Source organism: Schistocerca americana, chromosome 4 (assembly GCF_021461395.2).
Source record: "Schistocerca americana isolate TAMUIC-IGC-003095 chromosome 4, iqSchAmer2.1, whole genome shotgun sequence".
Classification (NCBI taxonomy): domain Eukaryota; kingdom Metazoa; phylum Arthropoda; class Insecta; order Orthoptera; family Acrididae; genus Schistocerca; species Schistocerca americana.
In genome coordinates, this window is record NC_060122.1 from 134,889,144 (window position 1) to 134,913,397 (window position 24,254).

The 24,254-nt window shown below is 40.6% G+C and overlaps 1 protein-coding gene across 5 annotated transcripts in view; it reads left to right on the plus strand.

The window, feature by feature from the left end:
* The window catches only part of LOC124612387 (serine/arginine repetitive matrix protein 2-like), a 350,835-nt gene that overhangs the window by 231,030 nt on the left and 95,551 nt on the right, over positions 1–24,254 (plus strand). For 3 of the 5 annotated variants that reach the window (XR_006979537.1, XM_047140563.1, XM_047140564.1), the window contains one exon: positions 13,293–13,446. Coding sequence is in view for 2 of the 5 variants with exons in the window: in XM_047140563.1 (XP_046996519.1) it covers positions 13,293–13,446 (154 nt within the window). In the remaining 3 variants the exon portion in view is untranslated. Of the gene's footprint in view, positions 1–13,292; positions 13,447–24,254 lie in introns of those variants that run through there. The other 2 variants (XR_006979538.1, XR_006979539.1) reach the window with 2 other exon arrangements.

The following is a 24,254-nucleotide window of genomic DNA, read 5'->3' on the forward strand; positions in this document are numbered from 1 at the left end:
AAAAATCTCATAAAACCTCAAATGGAAATGATTTTAGCCTCACTGTCAAAAAAGCCCTCAGATATTAAAACAGTTATTTTTTAGCAGTATTGTTTTGGGCTGAAGAATATTACACATACACACAGAACAGGTGAACATAGTGACAATGGATTCATAACAATAAAAGCACTATCATTTTAGATAGTAATTATTTAACAGAGGATACGTTGATGGAGGATGTTGTTGTAATTAGTATTATTAACAGTCAATCATTACTTTTATGACACCTTCTCTCTATATTCATTAAAGAAAAAATAGTCTTCCTTGGAGGTATTGGTTTAGAAAATATTGAGATTTGAAGTGATATTTCATTTACAGTACTTTCAGTAGACCTCATATGAATATGGTGTCTGCAGCACATTCAAAACACTTTAAACACACAATACTGACTGCATCATATGTGTCATTTGCTTATTATTTGTTCTTTTTCCTGGTCATTTTAAGATGTTTGTATGTGATGCCAACACAGATCTCAATATTTTATAACCTTTCGGTTTTGCCTTTTGTTCTGAAAGCAGTTGTATGCATATTACTGCCAGAGTGGAAACTACCTGTATGAAATAACACAGGGCTTCCAAATTCATAGCACATTCCAATGTTTGAAGCTTGTGTGTACTGCATTATACAGTCATTAAACAGCCAGTAAGTGTTGGGGTGTATCGGTAAAGCAGCACATATCTTAAATTGTAATCTTCAAGATGCAAAACACACTTTTTTTATGTTGTTGTTGTTGTGGTGGTCTTCAGTCCTGAGACTGGTTTGATGCAGCTCTCCATGCTACTCTATCCTGTGCAAGCTTCTTCATCTCCCAGTACCTACTGCAACCTACATCCTTCTGAATCTGCTTAGTGTATTCATCTCTTGGTCTCCCTCTACGATTTTTACCCTCCACGCTGCCCTCCAATACTAAATTAGTGATCCCTTGATGCCTCAGAACATGTCCTACCAACCGATCCCTTCTTCTGGTCACGTTGTGCCGCAAACTTCTCTTCTCCCCAATCCTATTCAATACTTCCTCATTAGTTATGTGACCTACCCATCTAATCTTCAGCATTCTTCTGTAGCACCACATTTTGAAAGCTTCTATTCTCTTCTTGTCCAAACTATTTATCGTCCATGTTTCACTTCCATACATGGCTACACTCCGTATAAATACTTTCAGAAACGACTTCCTGACACTTAAACCTATACTCGATGTTAAGAAATTTCTCTTCTTCAGAAATGCTTTCCTTGCCATTGCCGGTCCACATTTTATATCCTCTCTACTTCGACCATCATCAGTTATTTTGCTCCCCAAATAGCAAAACTCCTTTACTACTTTACGTGTCTCATTTCCTAATCTAATTCCCTCAGCATCACCCGATTTAATTCAACTACATTCCATTATCCTTGTTTTGCTTTTGTTGATGTTCATCTTATATCCTCCTTTCAAGACACTATCCATTCCGTTCAACTGCTCTTCCAAGTCCTTTGCTGTCTCTGACATAATTACATTGTCATCGGCAAACCTCAAAGTTTTTATTTCTTCTCCATGGATTTTAATACCTACTCCAAATTTTTCTTTTGTTTCCTTCACTGCTTGCTCAATATAGAGATTGAATAACATCAGGGAGAGGCTACAACCCTGTCTCACTCCCTTCCCAACCACTGCTTCCCTTTCATTTCCCTCGGCTCTTATAACTGCCATCTGGTTTCTGTACAAATTGTAAATAGCTTTTTGCTCCCTGGATTTTACCCCTGCCACCTTCAGAATTTGAAAGAGAGTATTCCAGTCAATACTATCAAAAGCTTTCTCGAAGTCTACAAATGGTAGAAACGTAGGTTTACCTTTTCTTAATCTAGCTTCTAAGATAAGTCGTATGGTCAGTATTGCCTGATGTGATCTGATATTTCTACGGAATCCAAACTGATCTTCCCCGAGGTCGGCTTCTTCTAGTTTTTCCATTCGCCTGTAAAGAATTCGCGTTAGTATTTTGCAGCTGTGAGTTATTAAACTGATAGTTCGGTAATTTTCACATCTGTCAACACCTGCTTTCTTTGGGATTGGAATTATTATATTATTCTTTAAGTCTGAGGGTATTTTGCCTGTCTCATACATCTTGCTCACCAGATGGTAGAGTTTTGTCAGGACTGGATCTCCCAAGGCTGTCAGTAGTTCTAATGGAATGTTGTCTACTCCTGGAGCTTTATTTCGACTCAGGTCTTTCAGTGCTCTGTGAAACTCTTCACGCAGTATCATATCTCCCATTTCATCTTCATCTACATTCTCTTCCATTTTCATAATATTGTCCTCAAGTACATCGCCCTTGTATAGACCCCCTATATACTCCTTCCACCTTTCTGCTTTCCCTTCTTTGCTTAGAACTGGGTTTCCATCTGAGCTCTTGATATTCATACAAGTGGTTCTCTTTTCTCCAAAGGTCTCTTTAATTTTCCTGTAGGCAGTATCTATCTTACCCCTTGTGAGATAAACCCCTAATCCTTACATTTGTCCTCTAGCCATCCCTGCTTAGCCATGTTGTACTTCCTGTCGGTCTAATTTTTGAGATGTTTGTATTCCTTTTTGCCTGATTCATTTACTGCATTTTTATATTTTCTCCTTTCATCAATTAAATTCAATATTTCTTGTGTTACCCAAGGATTTCTACTAGCCCTCGTCTTTTTACCTATTTGATCCTCTGCTGCCTTCACTATTTCATCCCTCAAAGCTACCCATTCTTCTTCTACTGTATTTCTTTCCCCCATTCCTGTCAATTGTTCCCTTATGCTCTCCCTGAAACTCTGTACAACCTCTGGTTTAGTCAGTTTATCCAAGTCCTATCTCCTTAAATTCCCGCCTTTTTGCAGTTTCTTCAGTTTTAATCTACAGTTCATGTCCAGTAGATTGTGCTCAGAGTCCGCATCAGCCCCTGGAAATGTCCTACAATTTAAAACCTGGTTCCTAAATCTCTGTCTTACAATTTTATAATCTACTCGAATCCTCGCAGTATCTCCAGGCTTCTTCCATGTATACAGCCTTCTTTTATGATTCCTGAACCAAGTGTTAGCTATTATTAAGTTGTGCTCTGTGCAAAATTCTACCAGGCAGCTTCCTCTTTCGTTTCTTACCCCCAATCCATATTCACCTACTACGTTTCCTTCTCTCCCTTTTCCTACTGACGAATTCCAGTCACCCATGACTATTAAATTTTCATCTTCCTTCACTATCTGAATAACGTCTTTTATTTCATCGTACATTTCTTCAATTTCTTCATCATCTGCTGAGCTAGTAGGCATATAAACTTGTACTACTGTGGTAGGCATGGGCTTCGTATCTATCTTGGCCACAATAATGCGTTCACTATGCTGTTTGTAGTAGCTTACCCGCATTCCTATTTTCCTATTCATTATTAAACCTACTCCTGCATTACCCCTATTTGATTTTGTGTTTATAACCCTGTAGTCACCTGACCAGAAGTCGTGTTCCTCCTGCCACCGAACTTCACTAATTCCCACTGTATCTAACTTTAACCTATCCATTTCCCTTTTTAAATTTTCTAACCTACCTGCCCGATTAAGGGATCTGACATTTCACGCTCCGATCCGTAGATCGCCAGTTTTCTTTCTCTTGATAACGACATCCTCTTGAGTAGTCCCCACCCGGAGATCCGAATGGGGGACTATTTTACCTCCGGAATGTTTTACCCAAGAGGACGTCTTCATCATTTAACCATACAGTAAAGATCCATACCCTCGGGAAAAATTACAGCCGTAGTTTCCCCTTGCTTTCAGCCATTCGCAGTACCAGCACAGCAGGGCAGTTTCGGTTAGTGTTACAAGGCCATATCAGTCAATCATCCAGGCTGTTGCCCCTGCAACTACTGAAAAGACTGCTGCCCCTCTTCAGGAACCACACGTTTGTCTGGCCTCTCAACAGATACCCCTCCGTTGTGGTTGCACCTACGGTACGGCTATCTGTATTGCTGAGGCACGCAAACCTTCCCAACAACGGCAAGGTCCATGGCTCGTGGGGGGGAGTTCATATTGTTAGGAAGCGCTTTTTCAGCAGCTAGGACTTTGAAACAAATGACACACTGTAGTCATTCTTCATTTTCAACAGTAACACACCTGAAACCGAAATTCAAGGAAGTCTCGTCATAATTTCTGCTATTTTGTCTATTTGTATAATTGAAACTGTAATCATAGATTTGAAACATCCTGTTTGACAGTCAGATTTAAAAATCTGGCCGTGTTGACAGAGAAACACAAATCACAGAAGAGAAACAACAGTTAAAAGCTACTTGCATTCGACAAAACCTTCAATCTGGTTGTTAATGAATGAAAACAAATAAGTCATGTAGTTCGAATACACTGACAATTACCACTACTATCGCACTTGTCGTTATTTTACTTAGAAAGCGAGTTGTTATGTTTATGAAACCACCGCAGTACCCCTACTGTAAGGCCTCGACGCCCCAGGGAGCCGCGACGCACATTTTGAAACCCCCTGATCCAATGCATTGCAACGATTCTTTGTGATCAGCCAAAAGTGTGGACAAAATGGGCTTCATTCAGCTCTGAAAGAAAGAGAGAAATTTGTGTGGAATGATTGACTGGGAGGCGCAGTAGAGCAGGTTCAGCCGTCTGTATTGGGAAGGTTTTTCATATCCTTCGCGCAAAATGGCATCTTTCCTCCTAAAAATGTGAGAGGTGTATGTTTAAATGTATCTGGTAGCTGCAGGCGAGTGTAAACGTGTGTTTACAGCTATGCCCCTGCAGCCAGTAAACGTGCAACTGTGCTTGTCCAGCACGCAATTAGAAGCACGCGTGTAGGTTACATGCGTCTTTCTCAACATGTGTGCACGAGTGATTCCACTCATACTTTTGTTCACACTTGGCGCCTCTACTTCCATGTGGGGTAGGCTACAGCCGCACGGCGACTAACAACGAGGCATACAAGTGTAAACGCTCATTAATGGTTGTTTGCATAGTGTCATGTCGTGTTTGTGTTGTATGATGATGCGGGAAGACAGAGGCTGAAACCCAGTGCCAGCACATGGCCTACTCCCCTCGAGTAGCATCAATGGGGCCCCTGAGCTTAATGTCTTCATCCGGCGGACGGATCACATAAACAGCGTCACAGAGCCTCTCCTCTTGGGACGCTGCAGAGAGATCTGGAATTTAATCCAGGTAATTGGCACAAAGACGTGATCAAGGGCTTTACTCCACCAGCCCTCGGCTGGCCACAGTGGCCAAGCAGTTCCAGGTGCTTCAGTCTGGAACCGCGCCACCGCTATGGTCGCAGGCTCGAATCCCGCCCCGGGCACGGATGTGTGCGCCGTCCCCAGGCTAGTCAGGCTTAAGTAGTTCCAAGTTCTAGGGGACTGACGACCTCAGATGTCAACTCCCATAGTGCTCGGAGCCATTTGATCCATTTGAAACACTACCCCTCCTCCCCTTTGCCATAAACGCAAAGGGAAAGCAAGTGGCTTACCCAGGCGGTTACACATCCAAGTACTGTGCACTCTCGGCTTTGCTGAACTTTGATGATCTGGTAGGCAACGGAGTATTTAGGGAGGCAAGGCCATTTGCAAGGAATGAGATGCCCGAGGATGGCTTAGAAACTCTTAATTTACAACGAATTTTGAAACCTGGTGGTGTGCTTTTAACTTCCAGTTTTCAGTACTAAAGAAGAAAAAACAAATATATCAGAACTATTTCACGATCCTTAAGCAACAAAGAAGGTTTTACTCATTCGGTTTCGGTAGACAAGGTGGCTGTACTCAAAACAAAGGGCGGAAAACGGTGTATTTCAGACCCCAATGAAATGCAAACTTCTTCAGGAATGAATGTGATGTGAGCGACGGTTGTCGAATAGAAATATATTTCTATGAATTAAAGGTTGTAGGACTGTTTATAGCTTACATATCTGAGTATCAACGGTGCTGAAAATGATCCTCCATATATTCAACCACAACAGAAAATATTTCTTATTTTAATATAGAATTCACGAAACAGGAAACGCAGTTTCTCTTTGACTTCAAATAACACAAACATATAAATTTTCTTATTTATCCTTTAGGAAATAAAATGGCAGTCTAAAGAACAATCGTGTGGCACTCACAGCAAGTTTTGCCTGGATCATCATTACAGACCGGTAACTGATATGGACTAGGGATTAACAATGTGAATAAAAATAATCAGTTAGTATGTAACTGACCGAGAGAGATTTCTTCTCCCAGCATCAGCTGACCAGTTTACACTTGCCTCAGAGTCAATGAAATAATGCGATTGCTGTTGCTTGTTTTCTTCCGTTGTAGCATTTTACAAACAAATGTCCTTTACCTGAAAATTTAAGAAGTGTACGGATGAAAACGTATGAAATATCGTAACAAACAAACCGTTTTAAATCTGCTTACGCCCCTTTGGGGTAACGTGGTGAGACATGTAGGAGTGCCAATCTATTGTCATCAGTTCCCTCTAAAAAATTCAAAGCTGTCGCCTCAGTGGGCAAGGTTTCGCTCCCCGTTTTTTTCTACGTCCGAGGTCCGATACTCATCCGATTCCACAAACACGGAAAAACCATTAACAGTGACGTATACTGCGAGACACTGTAGCATACGCAAGTCCATTAAGAGCAAACGCCCTGGCTGCTCATGGACAGAGTGATTCTGCTGCACGATAACGCGTCTCCACTCCTCTCCAAGGTCACATGAAGTGTAATGGCCAACTTCAAGTGGGAGCACTTGAGCATCCGCCCTACAGCTCGAACATTTCACCCTAAGACTTTCAAGTCCTTGGTTCGCTTAAGAAACGTTTCTAAATGACGTGCTTCAACTCGGACGTTGAACTGAAGGACACAGTGGAGGACTGTCTCCTATGTTTGACACAGGAATCCTTCAGCTCGTGACACAAAACGACTTCAGTTATATCTTTTCTTTTGAACACCCCTCCAGTCATATCTTGTAACGTGAATATAGATTTCCAGTTATTGAGCAAAATTCCTGACATTTGTGGGCAGTGGAACACCCAGTTTTACGATTGTCCTACAGACAATATATATTTTATCTGAAAGAAAATATCACCATCAGTTAGCTGTGATAGAATGAGCTTATTTCAACCCCTCCCCCCCACCCTTTTTTCCCCCTCATGAACATCATTTGTCTAGCATTCATTTCCAAAATGTTCCTTGTCATTCTTAAAAGTTCACCCACATATAGAGTTGTTCATTGTAAGCTTTATCTGGTGTGAGTACCTACGTTTTTCAGTTCACCAAAAACTGTTGCCATAAGGTTTTCTATGGTTCTCATAAGTGGTTTGAAGCAAAAGCTCGGATGTTCTGTTAAAAACAAGATTAATTTCCCTTCTCATTTTTATCCAATCTGAATTTCTGTTGGTGATGGTGACAAAATGTTAAAACTCAACTATTCCATCTTTCTGAATGCACATTATGGACGTACATGTTGATTGATTCTATTGTCAATCTTATATCCTTGATGACCAGATGTATTTGGTTAAACTACATGACCAGAATCATTTGTTTGAACTACAACTGTCGTGAATGGGAAAGAGTTGTACTGTCATACTGTTTTCAACAATTACTTTTGAACACATTATCCCAAAACTGTCTTGAGCAGCTAAATCGACAACCAACGCGTAATGGAAATATTTTAGATGTGGTAGCCACGAACAGACCAGACCTCATCGAGAGTGTCAGTGTTGAGACTGGGATTAGTGATCATGATGATGTCATTACGACTGTGGTTATGAAAGTTAAAAAGTTGGTCAAGAAGGCTAGGAGAGTATTCGTACTAGGAAGAGCAGATAAGCAGTTCTTAGCATCCCACCTAGGAAATGAATCGACTTCATTTACTTCCGGTACAATGGACGTGGAAGAATTATCGGCAAATTTTAAACACATTGTAAATCACGCATTGGACAAGTATGTGCCGAAAAAGTGGGTTACGGGCAGAAAAGACCCACCGTGGTTTAACAGCGCAATTTGGAGAATGCTCAGGAAGCAAAGGCAGTTGCGTTCGCGGTACAAGAAAGATCGGGAGAATGAGGACAGGCAAAGAGTACGCGAAAGAACTTGCCTCCCTTCCAACAGCCAATTACCGCAAATCTCTAGAGGAACGAAAGGTTCTAAATGATTGGAAAAGAGCACAGGTAGTCCCAGTCTTCAAGAAGGGTCGTCGAGCAGATGCGCAAAACTATAGACCTATATCTCTTGCGTCGATCTGTTGTAGAATTTTAGAACATGTTTTTTGCTCGCGTATCATTTCGTTTCTGGAAACCCAGAATCTACTCTGTAGGAATCAACATGGATTCCGGAAACAGCGATTGTGTGAGACCCAAATCGCTTTATTTGTTCATGAGACCTAGAAAATATTGGATACAGGCTCCCAGGTAGATACCATTTTCCTTGACTTCCCATTTGATACAGTTCCGCACTGTCGCCTGATAAACAAAGTAAGAGCCTATGGAATATCAGACCAGCTGTGTGGCTGGATTGAAGAGTTTTTAGCAAACAGAACACAACATGTTGTTCTCAATGGAGAGACGTCTACAGACGTTAAAGTAACCTCTGGTGTGCCACAGGGGAGTGTTATGGGACCATTGCTTTTCACAATATATATAAATGATCTAGTAGATAGTGTCGGAAGTTCCGTGCGGATTTTCACGGATGGTGCTGTAGTATACATAGAAGTTGCAGCATTAGAAAATGCAGCTAAATGCAGGAAGATCTGCAGCGGATAGGCACTTGGTGCAGGGAGTGGCAACTGACCCTTAACATAGACAAATGTAATATATTGCGAATACATAGAAAGAAGGATCATTTATTGTATGATTATATGATAGCGGAACATACACTGGTAGCAGTTACTTCTGTAAAATATCTGGGAGTATGCGTGCGGAACGATTTGAAGTGGAATGATCATATAAAATTAATTGTTGGTAAGGCGGGTACCAGGTTGAGATTCGTTGGGAGAGTCCTTAGAAAATGTAGTCCATCAACAAAGGAGGTGGCTTACAAAACACTTGTTCGACCTATACTTGAGTATTGCTCATCAGTGTGGGATCCGAACCAGGTCGCGTTGACGGAGGAGATTGAAAATATCCTAAGAAGAGCGGCGCGTTTCGTCACAGGGTTATTTGGTAAGCGTGATAGCATTACGGAGATGTTTAGCAAACTCAAGTGGCAGACTCTGCAAGAGAGGCACTCTGCATCACGGTTTAGCTTGCTGTCCAGGTTTCGAGACGGTGCATTTCCGGATGAGGTATCGAATATATTGCTTCCCCCTACTTATACCTCCCGAGGAGATCACGAATGTAAAATTAGAGAGATTCGAGCGCGCACGGAGGCTTTCCGGCATTCGTTCTTCCCGCGAACCATACGCGACTGGAACAGGAAAGGGAGGTAATGACAGTGGCACGTAAAGTGGCCTCTGCCACACACTGTTGGGTGGTATGCGGAGATGAAGTTAAAGTTAGTAGAGATTTGTGCTGCTGTAAAAAGAGCGATGCGCAAAGCATTCAACCACTACCACCGTCATACCTTAGCAAAAGATCTTGCTGAAAACCCAAGGAAATTCTGGTCTTACGTAAAATCAGTAAGCGGGTCGAAGGCTTCCATCCAGTCACTCACTGATCAGTCTGGCCTGGCAATGGAAGACAGCAAAACAAAATCTGAAATTTAAAATTTAGCATTTGAGAAATCTTTCACGCAGGAGGATCGTACAAACATACTGCTGTTTGAGTCTCGTACAGATTCCCGTATGGATTACATAGTGATAGACATCCCTGGGGTAGTGAAGCAGCTGAATGGGTTGAAAATAAATAAATCGCCAGGTCCTGATGGGATTCCAATTCAGTTTTACAGAGAGTACTCTACTGCATTGGCTCCTTACTTTGTTTGCATTTACCGCGAATCTCTTGCCCAACGTAAAGTCCCGAGCGACTGGAAAAAAGTGCAGGTGGCGCCTGTATATAAGAAGGGTAGAAGGACGGATCCTCAAAATTACAGACCAATATCCTTAACATCGGTTTGTTGCAGGATTCTCGAACATATTCTCAGTTCGAATATAATGAATGTCCTTGAGACAGAGAAGTTGCTGTCCATGCCTGAGCACGGCTTTAGAAAACATCGCTCCTGCGAAATGCATCTCGCCCTTTTTTCACATGCTATCTTGCTAACCATGGATGAAGGGTATCAGACGGATGGCATATTCTTTGACTTCCGGAAAGCGTTTGACTCGGTGCCCCACTGCAGACTGCTAACTAAGGTACGAGCATATGGGATTGGTTCTCAAGTATGTGAGTGGCTCAAAGACTTCTTAAGTAATAGAACCCAGTACGTTGTCCTCGATGGTGAGTATTCATCGGAGGTGAGGGTATCATCTGGAGTGCCCCAGAGAAGTGTGATAGGTCCGCTATTGTTTTCTAACTACATAAATGATCTTTTGGATAGAGTGGATAGCAATGTGCGGCTGTTTGCTGATGGTGCTGTGGTGTACGGGAAGGTGTCATCGTTGAGTGACTGTAGGAGGATACAAGATGACTTGGACAGGATTTGTGATTGGTGTAAAGAATGGCAGCTAACTCTAAATATAGATAAAAGTAAATTAATGCAGATGAATAGGAAAAAGAATCTGGTAATGTTTGAATACTCCCATTAGTAGTGTAACGCTTGATACAGTCACGTCGATTAAATAGTTTGGTGTAACATTCCGTGTGACTTCCGCAAGGTGTTCGATACAGTTCCCCACAGTCGTTTAATTAACAAGGTAAGAGCATATGGACTATCAGACAAATTGTGTGATTGGATTGAAGAGTTCCTAGATAACAGAACACAGCATGTCATTCTCAATTCTTCCGAAGTAAGAGTGATTTCAGTTGTGCCGCAGGGGGGTGTTGTAGGACCGTTGCTATTCACAATATACATAAATAACCTTGTGGATGACATCGGAAGTTCACTGAGGCATTTTGCGGATGATGCTGTGGTATATCGAGAGGTTTTAACAATGGAAAATTGTACTGAAATGCAGGATGATGTGCTGTGTATTGACACATGGTGCAGGGAATGGCAATTGAATCTCAATGTAGACAAGTGTAATGTGCTGCGAATACACAGAAAGAAAGATCCCATGTCATTTAGCAACAATATAGCAGGTCAGCATCTGGAAGCAGTTAATTCCACAAATTATCTGGGAATAGGCATTAGGAGTGATTTAAAATGCAATGATCATATAAAGTTGATCGTCGGTAAAGCAGATGCCAGACTGAGATTCATTGGAAGAATCCTAAGGAAATGCAATCCGAAAACAAAGAAAGTAGGTTACAGTATGCTTGTTCACCCACTGCTTGAATACTGCTCAGCGGTGTGGGATCCGTACCAGACAGGGTTGATAGAAGAGATAGAGAAGATCCAACCGAGAGCAGCGCACTTCGTTACAGGATCATTTAGTAATCGCGAAAGCGTTACGGAGATGATAGATAAACTCCAGTGGAAGACTCTGCAGGAGAGGCGCTCAGTAGCTCGGTAGGGGCTTTTGTTGAAGTTTGATGAGCATACCTTCACCAAGGAGTCAAGCAGTATATTGCTCCCTCCTACATATATCTCGCAAAAGACCATGAGGATAAAATCAGAGAGATTAGAGCCCACACAGAGGCATACCGACAATCCTTCTTTCCACGAACAATACGAGACTGGAATAGAAGGGAGAACCGATAGAGGTACTCAGGGTACCCTACGCCACACACCGTCAGGTGGCTTGCGGAGTATGGATGTAGATGTAGAACATTGCAGAGCGATATGAGGTGCGACAAGCATGTAATGGCAGATGTGGGGAAGGGGGATAGTCGTCTTCGGTTCATTGGTAGAGTTTTGGGAAGATGTGGTTCATCTGTAAAGGAGACCGCTTATAAAACAATATTACGACCTATTCTTGAGTACTGCTCGAGCGTTTGGGATCCCTATCAGGTCAGATTGAGGGAGGACATAGAAGCAATTCAGAGGCGGGCTTCTAGATTTGTTACTGGTAGGTTTGATCATCATGCGAGTGTTACGGAAATGCTTCAGGAACTCGGGTGGGAGTCTCTAGAGGATAGGAGGCGTTATTTTCATGAATTGCTACTGAGGTAATTTAGAGAACCAGCATTTGAGGCTGACTGCAGTACAATTTTATTGCCGCCAACTTACATTTAGCGGAAAGACGACAAAGATACGATAAGAGAGATTAGGGCTCATACAGTGTCATATAGGCAGTCATTTTTCCCTCGTTCTGTTTGGGAGTGGAACAGGGAGAGAAGATGCTAGTTGTGGTACGAGGTACCCTCCGCCACGCACCGTATGGTGGATTGTGGAGTATGTATGTAGATGTAGATGTAGAATGTGATATGATGTATTCACAATATACCTCTCTGATGTGTTTGTATCTATGCCTAGTAATGTCCCACCCCCACTCTTCCCTCTTTTCCTTATTATTGCCGAGGTTGATGCATATGCTGGTGTGCTGACTCACTCACTATTTAGTCGGAGAAGAGGGGAGGAGAGAAAGGGGGGGGGGGCTGGGAAAATAGGGGGCAATAGTTCTTTGAGATGGTAAGGTGAGAGGATGGATGTAATAAATTCTACAGGTGTAAGTAATCAAGTAGGACAATTACTTGTTACAATGGAATGGAAATTACTTGTTAGCTAATCTAATTTAGGGACTGAATTATTGCTGTCCACGTACAGAGAAAAATTATAAACTGCTATTCATAAAGCACTTCTCAGAGCATGTCCATGATCAACTGTGATAGTAGTGGTATTATAAACCAGACTTGACTCTCACTGTAAGTCATTGGTTGGCGAGATGATTTACGAGAATTTTCTTGTGTCTGTTGTTGTTCGCGTGATTTACAATCACATTAAGAGAAGCCAGTATAAAACGAGTAGTTTTTAAAAATGCATGTATTCATGGGCTTGTTGATGAAAGGTCTCACTTCTCTTCTTACTGATAGTATGCTACCAGCTGTGTTACCTATTACATTAAACATATTGTTGACTGCAGCATAGTGATGTGTGTGCATATTATGCTGAGTTCATATCTTGTGTTTCATATGCTGCTATCTTACATCAATAATTCCATTAATCATTGTAACATAACATAGTAATATTATTTATTATAATAAGTACCTTATCCTTAGTAAGTGAAATATATAAATGATAATATAATGTGGCCACATATTATTTTATATATCATGTTTCTTTCTGTTGGTGATTTCTACAGAATGTGCAGTCATCAAAACTTAAAATATCAGTCAGATCTGAACTGAAAGACACAGTGAGAAAGGATAAACTTCAGTCATCAGGCCATGCTGCAGATATGGTATCGAAATCAGATGATGTGCAGATTCAGGAGAAGCACCTGGATCCTAACACAGGTAAGAATATTTTAATGTTTCCCCCAAAAAAGTTGTGTGTAACTAAGATTACATATTACTTTTAGATACTGCAACCTGGTGTCTTGTGTCAGCATCCCTTTCCAGAAAATGAGAAAAAGAAAAAAAGGGAAAAAAATATAACTGATTAATAGATCAGGAGGTGATAAAACTTCACAGTAAAAGTACACTGCAGAAGTTTGTGGACCTTGTCAACAGGATTCATCTCAAGAATAAATTTACTCTTTCCAGAAAATGAGAAAAAGAAAAAAAGGGAAAAAAATATAACTGATTAATAGATCAGGAGGTGATAAAACTTCACAGTAAAAGTACACTGCAGAAGTTTGTGGACCTTGTCAACAGGATTCATCTCAAGAATAAATTTACTCTTGAGATGGAGAGGGATGGTGAGCTACCTTTTTTGAATGTCCTAGTGTTGTGGAAGGCAGATTCTTGGCTTTGTTATTTAGGGTATAGAAAACCAACCCACACAGACCAATATCGGAATGCAAACAGTTTTCGTCATCATGCTCACAGATAAATTAATGTTGGTACAGAGAGCAAATGGTTTCCGACAGCGACTATCTACAAGCTGTACTTCAGGATTTGAGGCTCGTATTCATAGAAAATGTTACAGAAAGGAGGATATTGCTGATACTTTCAGGTGCCATCAACAAAGGATGCTCTGTGACTCAGCAGAAGAGACCAAGCCTGCAGCATTTCTTCTGTGCTGTGCAGCGTTGGACAGCAAAATATTACCTATGCTTCGGGGGTATGGATTGAGACCAGTGTTTCAGCCAACCTCCAAGATCTGGGGTGTTAGGCCCCATTAAAAACCTTGTAAGTATAAGAGTGCCCGGTTTTATGATGTTCCCTTTAAAACTGGCAACATCTGCATAAACTGAAAAATTCCAACTGTCACTAGTGTTGTTCTGAACACTCCTAACCACATAGAGCAAATGGAGTTGGAGAGCTGAATGTTGGTTGGACAACACACAAAATATGACTTGAAAATATAAGAGTCATGGCCTGTGTGCATTATATTGTAATTCCATCATAAAAGAGGTGACCCAGAATAGAATAAATTGTAATCATTTTAACTCATCAGGAATACACACTCAGGAAATATATATCTAAAAACAAAGATGATGTGACTTACCAAATGAAAGTGCTGGCAGGTCGACAGACACACAAACAAACACAAACATACACACAAAATTCAAGCTTTCGCAACAAACTGTTGCCTCATCAGGAAAGAGGGAAGGAGAGGGAAAGACGAAAGGAAGTGGGTTTTAAGGGAGAGGGTAAGGAGTCATTCCAATCCCGGGAGCGGAAAGACTTACCTTAGGGGGAAAAAAGGACGGGTATACACTCGCACACACACACATGGGATATGTGTGTGTGTGCGAGTGTATACCCGTCCTTTTTTCCCCCTAAGGTAAGTCTTTCCGCTCCCGGGATTGGAATGACTCCTTACCCTCTCCCTTAAAACCCACTTCCTTTCGTCTTTCCCTCTCCTTCCCTCTTTCCTGATGAGGCAACAGTTTGTTGCGAAAGCTTGAATTTTGTGTGTATGTTTGTGTTTGTTTGTGTGTCTGTCGACCTGCCAGCACTTTCATTTGGTAAGTCACATCATCTTTGTTTTTAGATATATATTTCCTACGTGGAATGTTTCCCTCTATTATAAGGAATACACACTCAGTTGGACATAGGGGCGGGCTTTGGACACCTAGCAAAAATGAAGATGGATCGTTGTTATTTTTAAGGCTGCTGCAGCAACAGTTTCAGATGTGGCTTTGGGTCTTCTTGCCACCTGACATTTAATCTCATGGTGAACTGGAGCTTGATGCACATTCATTGCTTTGGTCTTACTTTGGAAGGTTTCAGATGTTGCTACCTTGGCTTCTTGATTAGAATGCAGTACCAGCCCTGGCAGTAAGTAGTTGCACTCCTGAGTACAGTAGTGGAGACAGCTATCAAAACCTCAAGGATTTTGTTCAAATTTATGGGGCTTGAATAGTGAGAAGATTTTATTCAGCCAGTCATTTCTTATACGAATTCTAATGAGTACCTCTCATCTCGGGTTTTACCATCAATACAGCTTCAGTGTGTCACTCTTAACGAGTCTCTTCAGATTTTGAGTGGTGTGCTGCTGCATTTGCTTATAAACAAATAAATGAGTGATGATTGTATATAAATAACATTGCAAGCAGAGCCAAGTTATGTACCTAATCACGTGGCACAAAAACATTTTTCTTATGGCTCTGTGCTGATCTAGCATGGAGTTATTCGCAAAGTTGTGCAATGAGGCTGTCTTGTAAACAACGCACCAAATTTAGTTATGGCATGTCTGAGGTTCCAATAAAATATTCTTATCACTATTGGAACTCATTGACAGAATCAGTGTTCCTATTGTAGATAAAGTATTCCACATTTTTCTGAATGACCCCAGCAGATGTCTAAATGATTCTTTCAACACAACTCCTGTCCTTTTCTTCCTGCATTCATTTTAAAAATACACCATAAAAATGTTGTACTCCTTGTTCATCTTGTAGACATCTCTTGACAAGTAAGCAGTTTTAAATACAGGGTGATTCAAAAAGAATACCACAACTTTAAAAATGTGTATTTAATGAAAGAAACATAATATAACCTTCTGTTATACACCATTACAAAGAGTATTTAAAAAGGTTTTTTTTCACTCAAAAACAAGTTGAGAGATGTTCAATATGGCCCCCTCCAGACACACGAGCAATATCAACCCGATACTCCAACTCGTTCCACACTCTCTGTAGCATATCAGGCGTAACAGTTTGGATAGCTGCTGTTATTTCTTGTTTCAAATCATCAATGGTGGCTGGGAGAGGTGGCCGAAACACCATATCCTTAACATACCCCCATAAGAAAAAATCGCAGGGGGTAAGATCAGGGCTTCTTGGAGGCCAGTGATGAAGTGCTCTGTCACGGGCTGCCTGGCGGCCGATCCATCGCCTCGGGTAGTTGATGTTCAGGTAGTTACGGACAGATAAGTGCCAATGTGGTGGCGCTCCATCCTGCTGAAATATGAATTGTTGTGCTTCTTGTTCGAGCTGAGGGAACAGCCAATTCTCTAATATCTCGAGATACTGTAGTCCAGTTACAGTAGCACCTTCGAAGAAAAAGGGACCAAAAACTTTATTGGCTGAAATGGTGAACAAATGTACAACTAAATGAAACTTTATAGCTCCCTTAATTCGCCGACAGATAGTGCTTAGCTCTGCCTTTTGTCGTTGCAGAGTTTTAAATTCCTAAAGTTGTGGTATTCTTTTTGAATCACCCTGTACATCTTTTATAATGTAGTATCTATGTTCTAAATAAAATGTATTGTAAATAATTCATCACATTTCAGTTTATGTAAATCTAAATGCAGATGAAAAGAAAAAGAGAACAACATTGTGTTCATTACTTTTCTTTAGAGCTAACTTTGACTCAAAAGGCATGAGTTGTGCTGCAACACAAGTTTTCCATGAACTGCTTTATAATGTGAAATGCTTAACAGATAACAAAATTAACTGTAGAAGAAATCATACTATACAGGCTACATATATGCTGTCTAAACAGCTGGACTGGTGGGTCCTCCCACACCCAGAGCAGTGCCTGCCATGTGCTTGTCACACAAACTTGCAACATGAAATGCTTCATTTTGGTGGAAGGTCAAGAACTCTTGCATTTTAGTACAGCACATGTAGAAACATGCTGTTTCTTGCAGACATCTGTGGCTTTTGTTGCCATAGGAGCTAATGACCAGTAATACATTTGCAAACATTAGCACAGTATCAATGAGAAACGTATGTAGATAAGTTTAACATTCCAGAATGAGATTTTCACTCTGCAGCAGAGTGTGCGCTGATATGAAACTTCCTGGCAGATTAAAACTGTGTGCCGGACCGATACTCGAACTAGGGACCTTTGCCTTTCACGGGCAACTGCTCTACCAACTGAGCTACCCAAGCATGACTCACGCCTCGTCCTCACAGCTTTACTTCTGCCAGTTCCTTGTCTCCTACCTTTCAAACTTTGCAGAAGCTCTCCTGCAAACCTTGCAGAACTAGTACTCCTGAAAGAAAGGATGTTGCGGAGACATGGCTTAGCCACAGCCTGGGGGGTGTTTCCAGAATGAGATTTTCACTCTGCAGCAGAGTGTGTGCTGATATGAAACTTCCTGGCAGATTAAAACTGTGTGCGAGACCGAGACTCGAACTCGGGACCTTTGCCTTTCGCGGGCAAGTGCTCTACCAACTGAGCTACCCAAGCACGACTCACGCCCCATCCTCACAGCTTTACTTCTGCCAATACCTCGTCTCCTACCTTCCAAACTTTACAGAAGCTCTCCTGCGAACCTTGCAGAACTAGTACTCCTGAAAGAAAGGATATTACGGAGACATGGCTTAGCTGCAGCCTGGGGAATGTTTCCAGAATGAGATTTTCACTCTGCAGCAGTGTGTGTGCTGATATGAAACTTCCTGGCAGATTAAAACTGAGTGCCTGACCGAGACTCGAACTCAGGGCCTTTGCCTTTCGCGGGCAAGTGCTTTACCAACTGAGCTATCTGTGCACACTCTGCTGCAGAGTGAAAATCTCACTCCGGAAACATCCCCCAGGCTGTGGCTGATTAATTCAACCACATTCCATTAACCTTGTTTTACTTTTCTTGATCTTAATCTTTTAATTTAACCTCTTTTCAAGACACTCTCCATGGTGACTAAACAGATACAAGTGGGACAATTGTAAGTGGCAAGGCAGCATTTGTCGAAAATATATCTGTACTTATATGTAAGCCCGAAACCGGTCATGTGACAAATAAATAACCTTTTATTGTGACTGGTAGCGGAAATTTTTCTACGCCCTATAAAGGAACAGTTACGGAGTTCAACAGTATCCACTGTGGATAAAATTCACTTACAGTTTTTATTTCTTCTCCCTAAACTAAATTAATTCCCGTTCCAAACTTCTCATTTGTTTACATTACTGCATGCTAAATGTACAGAATCAATAACATTGCAGATAGGTTATGAATCTGTCTCACTCCCTTTTCAACTACTGGCTCCATTTCATGTTGTTTGACTCATATTAACTGCAATCTGGTTTCTGTATTAGTTGTAGAAAACCTTTCATTCTTGGTGTTTTATCTGTTTCCTTCAGAATTTCAAGGAAGGAATTCCAGGCAGCAGTGTCGATATCTTTTTCTAAATCCAAAAGTACTAGAAACATAGTTTTGCCTTTCTTCAATCTATGTTTTAAGCTGTGTTGTGCGGCTGGTACTACATCATGTGCTCCTACATTTCTCAGGAACTCAAACTGAGATTCCCTGAGGTTAGTTTCTGCCTGTTTTTCCATTCTTCTAAAATAATTCAGATCAGTATTTTGCAACATTGACTTATTAAACTGATGGCTTGGGAGTATTCACATGTCATCTGCTCCCCCCTGGTTTGGAATTGAGATTATTACATTCTTTGTGAAGTTTGAGTGTGTTTCACCTATCTCATAATCATGCATACCATATGGAATGGTTTTGTCATTTATATGTTCTCCCAAGGATCTCAGTACTCCTGCAGTACCAATCTCCTATCTCATCTTCATCTACTTTCTCTTCCCTTCCATGATATTATATTGAAGTTTTTTCTTTTTTTTTCCATTTGCACGTCTCTTTTATACAAGGTGTACCAGATATAAATGCAGATATTTTTGTATGTGATACATTAATTTGTAAATACACCAGTGTGTTGGTCACTTTGTCTCTGCATCAAACAGTCTTCCCACAAACTCACCACAATCTTTATGAACTGATGTTTTCTGCATGGTCGCAACCGCACCAATAAGTGGCCTGCTGTCAGTGTAGCTACCCATTATGCATCCATGCACCCACACTTCAACACCTGATCCGCTGCCCAGGAAAAATAAGCATTAATGGCTTGTTCTTACTACACATACTTGGAGCTACTAACCAACCCAAAAATATACTAGTCTTAATAGCTACAATTATTAGTCTGCAAATGATGTAAATACTGATGTGATGTTCACTACATCATTTTGCCTGTTACACCCTGTATATTCCTGCTACTTTTCAGCATTCCCTTCTTTCCTTTTTATTGGCTACCCATCTGAGCTTTTAAGAGCTACTGCTGTTTTATCCAAGGGTATCTTTAATTGTCCTGTGAGTATCATTTGTCTTCCCCGGAGTTATACATGCTTTTATGGCTTTGCATTTCTTCTTTAGCTATTCCTGATTAGTAATTTTGCACTGTCTGTCTGTCTCGTATTTTAGACATCTGTATTCCCTTTCGCCTGCTTCATTTGCTACATTTTTATACTTTCTCTTTTTGTCAACTAAATTCAATGTCTTCTGAGTTATCTAATGATTTCTACTATGTCTTGTCTTTTTATCCATGTGGTCGTCTGCTACTTTGACTATTTCATCTCTCAAAGCTAACCAGTTGTTTTCTATATATTAATTCCCTCTGTTTCAGTCCATCATTGCTTGATACTCCCTCTGCAACTCTCAACAACCTCTGGTATCTTCAATTTATCCAAGTCCCATCACATTAATTTGCTGCCATCTGCAGTTTCTGCACTTGCAGTTGATAAACAGTAAATTATTGTAAGAGTTAGCATCTGCTCCTGCAGACATCTGAATATAAAATTTGCTTTCAGGATGTCTTGCCATTATATAACCAATCTGAAAGCTTCCATTGTCCCCAGGTGTCTTCCACATACACAGCCTTCTTTCATGATTCTTAACCCAAGTGTTAGCAATGATTAAAGTATTCTCTGTGCAAAATTCTACCATGCAGATTCTTCTTTCATTCCTTTCCTTCAGTTCATGTTCTCACTATTTTTCCTTCTCTTATTTGTAGTTCCGCCTTCCATCAGTTAAATTCTACATCTCGTGTTATCTGGCCTGGCGGACAGCCTTTCTGGCCGAAAGCTTACTTGTTTGACAGTCTTTCTGTTGTGCCTATCTGCGACTTACATCTCTGCTATATGGAAAGTAGCAATCTGTTCTTTTCATAGTATTGACATTATTCCATGCTGGGGTTTCCATTTGTCTCATTTTACGTTATCCAAGGATTTCTGCTTTGCATTGTCTTTTTGTATCTTTGATACTTTGCCACCTTCACTATTTCATCTCTCAAAATTACCAATTCATCTACAGTTGTACTCCTTTCCCCTGCTTTAGACAGTTGTTGCTAATGCTCCCATTAAAACTTTCAAGAACCAGTGGTTTTTTCAATTTATCCAGATCCCAACTTCTTAAGTAAGATGACCCTGTATGTTGCTGTCGATGACGAATGTTCATCAGAGGCAAGGGTATTGCCAGGAGTGCCCCATGGAACAGTGATAGGACTACTACTATTCTTTATGTACATAAATGTTCTGACAGACAGGTTGAACAGCAGTCTGTGGCTGTTTGGTGTGCTGTGATATTTGGGAAGGTGTCGTCATTGAATGAATGCAGTATGATACAAGATAACTAGACAGTATTTCTAGTTGGTACGATGAATGTGAGCCAGATCTGAATGTAGAGAAATTTAAGTTAATGCAGATGAGCAGGAAAAATAAATCCGTAATTTATGGATACAGTACCAGTAATGTGCTGCCCTACTCAGTCACATCGATTAGATATCTAGGCGTGACACTGCAAAGCGATATGGAAGGGAACGAGCATATAGGGACTGTAATAGGGAAGGTAAATGGTTGACTTTCATTTTATTGGGAGAGTTTTAGGAAAGCGTGAATCATCTTCAAAGGGGATTGTAAATAGAACATTAATTCAACCCATTCTTGAGTACTGCTCAAGTGTTTGGGATCCCCACGAGGTCGGATTAATGGAAGGCATTGAAGCAATTCAGAGGCGTGTTGCTAGATTTGTTACCTTTAGGTTCAATCAACACGCCAGTATTACAGAGATGCTTTTGGAACTGACATGGGAATCTCTGGAGGGAGGCAATTTTCTTTTTGAGGAACACTACTGAGAAAATTTAGAGAACCAAGACTTGAAGCTAACTTTAGAACAATTTTACTTGCCATCAACATACATTTTGTGTAAGGGCCACGAAGATAAGAGAAATTAGGGCTCATATGAAGGCTTATAGATGGTCATTTTTCCTCGCTCTGTTTGCTTGTGGAACGGGAAAGGAAATGATTAGTTGCGGTACGTAGTACCATCCACATCACGCCATATGGTGGCCTTCAAAGTATAGATGTAGATGTAAATGGAGATGTAGAATAATGTACTTCCAGGTAACAGCTGTATTATTTTTTATTTTTTTTTATTTTTGTGCAATATTTTTATGGCCAACCAAGTAATTTTCTTCAGATGTTGCAAGTTGTGTTGTTACATGTGTTTGTTGCTTATGCTCCTACCAGACAGCTATTTTTAAGCCAAGGCAGCAAGTACACATAACTTGTAAATTGCTGCCATTTATAATGTATTTAAGAAAAGTTTAAACTTAGAATATTTCCTTTAAAAATGTGAATATGGAAATCCCAAGAACGTTATCATGTTCAGAAAAGTTTGGGCTTCAGTATTATTAGAACAGGATTTTGAAATATGATATGAGACAAAAATTCATCGGGAATTTTCATCTCATGTAAATAATTTTATTTATTCATCTACACTTATGTTATCTCCTTCAGAGTAGTCCTTATTAGATATTATACTCTTACGCCAGCACTCTTCTAATCCCCGAAACACTTCTGAAACTCAATGTTTGTGATAACACTCATTCAGTAATAAACATTTACTCTCATCGAAGCTGGTATAGTGACAGCCCTAAAGGTTCTCTTTTTTAAGAAACAGAGAAAAGTTGCATGGGCCATGTATGGGAAATATCATTATCAATGCAGTGTTGTTTTCACCAAAATAATTATGAACAAACAATGAAGTGAAGTGTGAGGAGGTGCATTATCATGGTCCAAAAGCCATAAATTGCTACGCCACAAACCTGAGCTTTTTTAATTCCTTCCCACAAACTGCGTTGAACTTGTAGCTAATACTCCTTGTTGATTGACATTTTGCCAAGAACTTGTGGTGTACTATGCCGTTAAAATCAAAGAAAACAGTGAGCAGAACCTTCATGTTAAACCACACTCACAATTTTTTTCTGCACTTCTTTTGCTCTTGACACTCCAGGATGCCTCCCATGGCACATTTGAGCCTTAGTTTTGATGTCATGCCCCTACACCCATGTTTCATCACCTGTTCTGACACATATCAGTAGTTTTCATTGTTGTTGGCTTCATTTAGCAACTCCTGAGCAACTTCTACCTGCCCTGAGCAACTTCCACCTGCCACTGTTTTTTGCTCTAATTTCAACATATTTGGCGTAATGTTTTCTCTCACACATTTCATACCCAGAACATAGGAAAATATTTTGTGGCATGAGCCACATGATACGTCAATATCATCAGAAAATATGTGATTGTGATTCCGCAATTTTCATAATTACTTCGTGCACTGTTTCCATGTGTTGATGATGTACTGCAGTGTCCAGAATGTTTGTCATCCTCAGCTTCTTAACAGCCATCTTGGAAATGCATATACCATTCATGAACTCTTGTTTTATGCATAGCAGACTCACCAAAAGCAGTATTCAACATTTCTATAACTCTGTTACATTTTATTTCATTTTATACAGGGTGTATACGACCCAGGACAACTGGGAGATCCGGGAAAAACCTGGGAATTTTTTCATCCTGGAGAAAACTGGGAAAAACCCGGGAATTTTTTAGGATTCCAGGAATTTTTGTTTGCTTTAGTTTTCAGTTAAGTTTTTGTAACTTTAACTGGTTAGAACCAATACTCTAACAAAGGCTATTACTGTATCTCGCTATTACAGAATAATACTGGAGCAATAAAACATGAACAAGAGAAAAAAATGAAAATAAAACTTGCTAAGGAAATACGCCATATACAACAACAAGCTTATACAAGCGTCTGCCACCAGCAAATTGTGGCAAATGCTTTAGAAAGACTATGCAATGCTTCATAACAACAAATTGCCTATAATGAGCATGACGTCACAACTGCTTACATTAGATTCGTTTGAGCAGTCGCGAGCGAGCTCATGCACATGTGCTGTAGATTCGCGTGTGACTAGCATCTTCTCCCGCTTCTGGCTACACAAGTGTGGCAGGTGAGTTGTATAAGTAATAGCAGCAAGATGCTACCCGGAAAAATTTTACTGGTGCACCTAAGCTGCCAGATTCATGCATGGGCAACAGTCCCGGGTCCTGAGGGGAGGGGGGGGGGCAATTTCATGGGGAGGGTGGGGGTGTGCCAAATTCATATTCTCGAGGAAAAAGACCTTGTTTCACAAAGCACCTAGCATCCAGCGCACGTTGGTTTATCGATTATTCATATGATTTTGAAACGCATCCCTGTTGGTTTTTGAACAAATTCTATGTTGATTTCTGAATGAATCGTAGGTTGATTTTTGAATGCATGAGCAGTGCACATGATGTCTCTGCCAGGGGAATCCCAGTGGCATCTAGAAATAAACCTTACTGCAGACAAAAGGGGACGGGGCTATACGAGCTGAGCGGAATAAAGCCGAATGGGTGAATGCCAATGGAGTCGGTGGTTTGCGAATGATCAGCATTGTTATAATTACTAGTGAAATCCAGAGATTCAGACTACCAGAGTAGAAATAAAAGACTAACAGGAATAACAAGTAAGCAGTGTTACGTATTATCTTCTCGGTGTATCCAAGAAAATGAAATTTTGACAGAAAATGTTTGGCCAGACCGCTACACTAGTAAGGGCCAGTTGT